Source organism: Macrobrachium rosenbergii, chromosome 23 (assembly GCF_040412425.1).
Source record: "Macrobrachium rosenbergii isolate ZJJX-2024 chromosome 23, ASM4041242v1, whole genome shotgun sequence".
NCBI lineage: Eukaryota > Metazoa > Arthropoda > Malacostraca > Decapoda > Palaemonidae > Macrobrachium > Macrobrachium rosenbergii.
The window spans coordinates 13423495-13430994 of record NC_089763.1 but is presented as its reverse complement, the minus strand read 5'-3'; the positions used below and the strand labels follow the sequence as shown (position 1 = coordinate 13430994).

At 35.7% G+C, this 7500-nt stretch overlaps 1 protein-coding gene across 2 annotated transcripts in view; it reads left to right on the top strand.

Moving 5' to 3' along the window:
• Positions 1 to 7500, top strand: part of LOC136851289 (uncharacterized) — a 750243-nt gene that overhangs the window by 688658 nt on the left and 54085 nt on the right. For both annotated transcript variants that reach the window (XM_067125276.1, XM_067125277.1), the window contains exon 5: positions 97 to 207. In XM_067125276.1, the coding sequence (XP_066981377.1) occupies positions 97 to 207 (111 nt within the window). The remainder of the gene's footprint in view (positions 1 to 96; positions 208 to 7500) is intronic.

Here is a 7500-nt window from a genome sequence, read left to right as displayed (position 1 = left end):
ATAAGACATTCAGGTGAAAATGTCTAGCATCTTGAACCTAAGAAAATTATCCCAAGAAACAGTGTGTATCCCTAACTCAAAGCCCTTTCCTTTCAGGTATCATACGTGGTCAATCCCGAGGGATACGAGACGCGTCGGTACTGCTGGATGTCCGTCGAAAGAGGAATGCTGGTTTCGTTCATAGTGCCTGTTTGTACCTTGATTCTGGTAAGTCACGTAGTCACAAGGATTAACTCACTCAGTTTTTCTGTCTTTTTTTCCTTTCTTTTTTTTTTTTTTTTTTTTTGTACAAGGCCCACCTAACTATCTGGCTGACAATGAACTCTCTAGCTAAACCAATTTTTAGGACCAACGCAAGTTTTGGGTCTACGTTGAGGACCACTGAGTCTTACCGCCCTTATTTTATCTATTTTTTTCCTAAATAGCAGTTATAAAAACTATACTTTAGAAGTATTGTCGTAATTAAGGAGAGGCTGTAACCGTGGCCAGCAAATCCCAAGGTTTTATCATCGTGACCTGACAGCTTACTGTTAGAAAAAAAAAGCTGACGTACTGATGACCAATTAGTTGGCAAAGCACATGATGAAGTCTTCAGAGGTGTGACGATTCATAAGTTCTATTATTTTTAAAAAGCTGTGGGGGGGTTTTTGCGAAATAAAATTCAACTAAATTTTCATATTTATAGTAATGGGTAATCTTATAGATCCTGTAAACAATATAAATTATTCTAGTATTCTTGATATAAAATCAATATGGGAAATTTCCCCTTGTTTGGCACAGGTTGTAGTGAAGCTTTCATACAAAATAAAAGATATGACTCGTGTAAGTTTAGGCCTGAGGCAAGGTTACATAGGCTTTTTGCCAGTTTGATACGTTGATGGACGAACCGAGGAAAGGTAACATAAGATATGACGTGGTAAACATATTTTTTAAACGTAAAATGAGTGCAGACACTGCGTAATGCAGGTATCACGTAACTTTATTGGCTGGAAAACCCCTTCATCTTTGACAGAACCTACCCATGTTACTGCGTCCTCTTCCTTATTGGAGTCCGTGTTCTATGCTAGTGCCACAAGGCATGCTTTCGATCGCACCGTGAAGTCTCCACACACACACACACACACACACACACACACACACACACACACACACACATATATATATATATACATATATATATAGACTTCCATAGTATATATCATATATATATATAAGTCTATATACACACACACATGTGTGTGTGTGTGTGGACACACACATGCCTTGAAGTCTCCACACACACACACACACACACACACACACACACACACACATATATATATATATATATATATATATATATGTATATATATATATATATATATATATATGTATGTATGTATGTATGTATGTGTAATGAAGACTATAAAGTAATGAAATCGGATTTCTAAAGGACGATTCTGTATTTGAGCCATTGAACGGCTGTATTTAATGTATTTAGACATTCATTAAGAACTTTTTCACGCAAGTAATGAAATTACAATAAGTCGCTGCGGGTGAAATGAGATTTCTCGGCGAGGCAAGTTTTTCTTTTGAACGAATGGAACAGATTATGGGACGTTTCCAATCAAAGTGTTTAATGAAGCTTGTGACAAAAATGTACTCGAGATTAAACGTATCGGGTTAATCACTTGGAAACCAGAGAAGTGTAGAGAATTGACCTCATTTTGTTATGGCAATTAATGCATTTCTTGTAAATTATTTTAATACTTCGTTAGTTTACCTCAGTAGTTTACGTACCTGTTCAAATCTTAATATACCTCCAAAGCTGTAGGACAAGGCCAGAAGAACCTTCCAGTTTTTAAGAATTAGACATTATTAAGAGAACTAGAACTCCAAACAATTGTAATGTAAGAGTAAACAGTGTTCTTCAACAGTTGTTTCTCATCTCTAACGTGCTGCCAACGGATGTTTGCTGAGTTTAACTACTGGATTCAGGTACTTAATATAGTCTCTCGATTTTTTCGCAAAATCTGGGTCTTAGTTGAGACTGTTGATGCATTTGGATTCCAAAACCAAGCTTTTGTTTGAGGCTGTTGATTGTTTTTCTTTATATATCATTTTTACCTGGGTCTTTTGAAAAAAAATTCCTCCTAATTTCTCCTGCAATTTTATTAGGAGCTGTAATCATGCAAGTTGAAAGAACACTGAGAGATAAAATGTACAGTCAGTTTATTGCTATCTTAAACTTTTCCCAAAAATTTTCTCGAACGCTACTTCACGTTTTCTCATATTAGTTGATCATACAGCATTTGGCATTTCAAGTCAACCAGTATTTTTTTGGTCAGTTCATATTTTAAAATACGATTTTATAAAAGACTTGCCAAGTCTACATGTAGAAGACCGGCAAAACAGAGGTGTCTGAATGAGTGAAGCCTTCCTCTGTACCTCAGGTTGAGGTGTGAGTACTAGTGTCTAAGTTGTTCTGATGCTAGATAACTAATATCTGCTTGTCTTATTAATGGCAGTCGGAGGGATGCCTTTAATTTTTGTAAAAAAATTCCCTTGCGGAAGAAGTGAGCTTACTTTCATTTCCTTGAAAGATCATGCCGTTGTCCTTGCCCGCTTCTTGTAAGTACTAATTTCAAAAGTATTATTTCCGCGAGCATTGCGTGAAAATTAGGAAAAGGAAAATCGGACGTTTTAACGTTTTCCTTTTTCCTGAAGCTCATAGCTCTATTTTTTTTTTTTTAACCTGTTCTGTTCTCGCTGTGGTTTCCCTAACCAAGAGTAGACCTTTTTGAAAAGAATGAAAATAAACAGATCCGCAATATAGAACATCTTATTCAGCCCAGGTTTTCAAGGTTGCGTTCCTTTCGTACTCGAGAAAGCATAAAAGAACAGACTATCTAACGCGAGGTAAATACAAAGCACGGAGGAGAGGAATCAGACAAGAAATTAAATGTGAATTTATTCCACTCGGAATAAGAAGGGAATGAGACAGTCGGTGAAAATTGATAATAAGAAACGAGAAGGATAATTGCTGGAATGCTTGAGGGAAAGGTTTAAACATAAGGTCAAAATAAAGGAAATGGAGATGGATGGATGCTGACGGTTTGCTTGAGACCAGACACTAATGGTACGGTTGAAGGTTGAAGATAATTTACTTCCATATGAAGAACAAGGCCATTGTCCAACGCACAATATAATATATATATATATAATATAATATATATATATATATATATATATATATATATATATATATAATATATATATATACTGTATGTATGTTTGTATGCATATGACTCAGTATACAGTAAAATGACGAAAAAACTATAAAAACAGCGTATAACAGATATGCAAGGAAAAGGAGAACAATTTTTAGTATACAATAAAAGAAAAATGGTAAAATATAATGGGCAAATATATTCATAGGAAAGAAAGAAAAAGTAGAAAAGTAACTGGCGATTTGTAAAGAAGTGCATGGGCAAATATATTCATGAGTACTGGCGATTGAAGAAGTGCAACATGTAGAAAGAGAACAAAAGAGAATCGTACGAATAGAGGAACATGTCTCCAGTAAACGACTCTAGAGATCATCTTAATTGGCATTTGAGCTACCTAGCTGGCTAGACTCCAGTTACTTGGAAGGGAGGCTACGAAGTTGTCCCTTCCCATCGTTCTTTATATTCAAAAGGTGTAGATTGAGCGACAGCACCCCCCCAAAAAAAAAATAAAATCAAGTAAAAAAAAAACATAAGTCCTAACCAAAGGAGGAAACTAACTTTGATTGTTCCTCATCTCAGTTGTTTCCTCAGCGGAAGTGAACTGCTGTACACGGGTCGTTAGCCATATATATTACATAAATTTGTCCTTATTTTCAGTCCTTACTTTTTCACCCCTTCAGTTTTGGAATATCTCAGTTCCTGGCAAAGGATAAAGAGGAAGAGTTTTCCCGCCAAGCGTGATAATTTAATGAAGAAGGAAACGAACGCCATGGCTGTTGGTGCAAAGAAGGGAGCACCGAAGTCTGTTATTATTATTTTCACTTGATTATTTTCTCCCACTTTTTTCTCCTTATTTTTTGTGGGTTTAACGAGGCGTGTTTCGCCGTGGAAAAGTGGTCTTTCGGAAGTCACGGTTCAACTCTCCTTCCCTTAACTAACCCGGCCGTTCTGCGAAGAGGTCTTGTCTCTTCAGCGGCCTCTTATGTGGACCCTCTTCGCGTTTTGCTTTGTATGATGAAGCGTTTTCTGATCAGTTCTAGGGAAGTGCTTCCCTCACACCGACTACCCGTTTCTTCCGGTGTATGCAACCAAACGTTTGATCTACGTAATTTAATTGCTGCTGACGCAAAACATGAGACTTTGATTTTCTCTCTCTCTCTCTCTCTCTCTCTCTCTCTCTTCCCAGAATTTGTGCATATATTTGTTGCATGTTTCTGCTACAGTACTCAATTGCTGTAATTCATTTTGGTAAAGAAACCCTCTCTCTCTCTCTCTCTCTCTCTCTCATACACACTCACTCTACACCACACACCATTAAATTAGCAAACACTTCTGTATGTATAAATTTATGCGCGTGCATGTATACCCATTCAGTAAAAATGCGAACTGATTGATCTCTGTTTTACTCCTACGATTTAAAGCTAAGAAATATACGATTGAGTAAGAACCGTTTTGTTCTGTTGTTTGTGTGTATTCAATAAACGAGAACAGTTGAAGCAACTCTTCTCAGGGTTCTGTAGGCGTCAGTTGTTCTTTCCACACACTATTATTGTTACGCTTTTGTTTTAATATTACTATTGTTGTCTATCGCTGCTTACAGCTTCAGCTGTCTTTTTTATTGTGCCTGCTTGTTTTGCTTATTGTGCCCGTAATTGCAGAGCAGTTTATAACTGAATGAAAGATAGCAGACACATCATTAGCTACTACATAAGCCCGCCGTCAAAAAATAGATTGAAATATGTCAAAAAAGAAAAAATCATCAACTGCTATAGTAAGTCAAACCCGCAACCTGTAAAATTGCTGCTAGTTTCTTCCCAGATAAATTAGAACTGGAACTCCAAATTTAATCTAGTTTCCTTTACGTACATAACTAAAACCACTTATCCCTACGAAATTTATATATATGCAGATGCAATTAACGCTGTTGCTTAGCCAGTCAAAACAAACGGGTACTTCAAAACAACATTTTTAATTTCTGTGTGTGTGTGTGTGTGTGTGTGTGTGTGTGTGTGTGTGTGTGTGTGTGAAAACGCAGTTTTCTTATCCTTAATAAATTGGGTGGTACAGAACACGGTCTGTTCGCCATCACGTCTCACTAGTCTAAATGGGTAGTCGATCTAGACTAGAGGGCTCTGAGGAGACCATCGAAAATACAGCGGCCAGAGAAGGAATTGTTGTCATTCTGCACCATGAAGAAGAATTTCGGAAGGCCTGGTAACTGCAATAAATGGATTCACTGTTAACCCATATACTGTATAATGGTTCTCTCTCTCTCTCTCTCATACATATATATATATATATATATATATATATATATATATATATATATATATATATATATATATATATATATGGTACCTATTTGCAAACAACCCAAGTCCCACAATTGTGGCGAGAGAGTTATTATATTCCGAAAATCTGCAGGAATGAGAATATGATTACCAATTAGGTGGCATTTCATTCCTCAAGGGTCCCACAACCTTTCACTACACGCTCCTTTACCTTTGGGTACATTAAAACTGCACCTCAATACATTGCCACTTCATAGGACTAACAGATTGTGCCGCTTACTACCCACTTTAGCAACACTCAGCAAGGAGATTGACCTGACAGTTGTGGATGCTACTGTCCTTAGAAGGTAGGTTTATAATGAGGCGGCGAGTAAGAGGCGGATTCAAGGTATTTTGATTTACTGACACAAAATCTCTGACAGGTTAAGAACTCTTGCGAGCGTAGAAGTAGCATTTGACATTAAGAAAAAACAGAAGGACGTCTATATACAGGCAGATGTGTTTTCTCATACCTGAAGAATGGTTAACAATTCTACATACAATTTAGGAAGGTTTCAAATTGATATGGTTGGAAAGCTTGCAATGCCTTACATACATTAGTTCTAGCAAGGACATAAAGTATCTTCTGAAAAATGCATAAGAGATCGTTTGAATCAGGAGCGCTGAATCTGCGTTTCCTGAGAGTACTCAGTGCGTCATGTAGATTTTGTTTTGAAGCGAGGATATGCCTGAGGGTCCCGGCGACAGATCACGACCTCACAGGCTCATCCCCCACTTGTGGGTATATTCATTCCCAATGGGTTCACAACCTTTCACCAGTCTCTCCTTTGCTTGGGGAGACGTGACAATAGAATCACAAGCCACTAGCACTTTCTATGGCATTAGTAATCACGTAGTACTGCTTCTTACTGTTACCTGACACAGATACATACACACTCACACACACACATATATATGTATATATATATATATATATAGTATGTGCGTGTTCTTAGATTGGATATCTTGAATATTCTTTTCCGATAAACTCTATTTATGTTGATGAAAAGGACTGCAGAATGAAAGGGTATATTTCATTTTTTAAAGAGCATGTAAAAGAAAGTCGATGTTAACACAGTATTTTAAATGTTTCACTTTAGAATCAAGAATCAGAACTGTCAAAATTAAAAGATTGAGAATGAACATGAGTGTCCTCCAAAGGAGAGACGTTTCAGCAGAAAAGACGGACAATGAATAATTTATATTTCACGGAAACAAAACTTATTTATTCAAGTGATATGCAAAACGTAGAACTACTTCAGTTCTGTAGCATGCCGGACTTCTATGAATAATGGAAATTACTTAATATTCGTCAAATTAGATATTCCAAATGGATTCATTATGAATAATTTAACGTGTGAAGGGTACTCTTGGATCAAAAGGATTATGTGTTTATTGAAGGATTTCAGCCGTAGTTCCACTAAATACTTTTCATATAAATATATTTATTTATATATATATATATATATAGATATATATATTATATATATAATATATATATATATATATATATATATATATTAGATATAATCAACAGACAATCAGGTGTGGAACAGAAATAATTTCTGACTCACATCAGGTTCGAACCCAGACATTTCAATTGAAGCCAACCAAGCCACACAAGTCATTGTCTGACTTGTGTGGCTTGGTTGGCAGGGGTCTCGTCTTTCAATTGAAAGACCTGGGCTGATCCTGATGTGAGTCAGAATTTTAATATATATATATATATATATATATATAAATTTATCATATATATATATATCATATATATATATATATATATATATATATATATATATATATATATATATATATATATATATATATATATATATATATTATATATATATATATAGGATGTATGTTTCAGTTAGAGGCCCCTCCTCTACAGCATAAAATAAAATTGATATGGACAAAAACAAAAGTAATTCAGAACAGGTATTTATTTAAGTTTCTCTCTG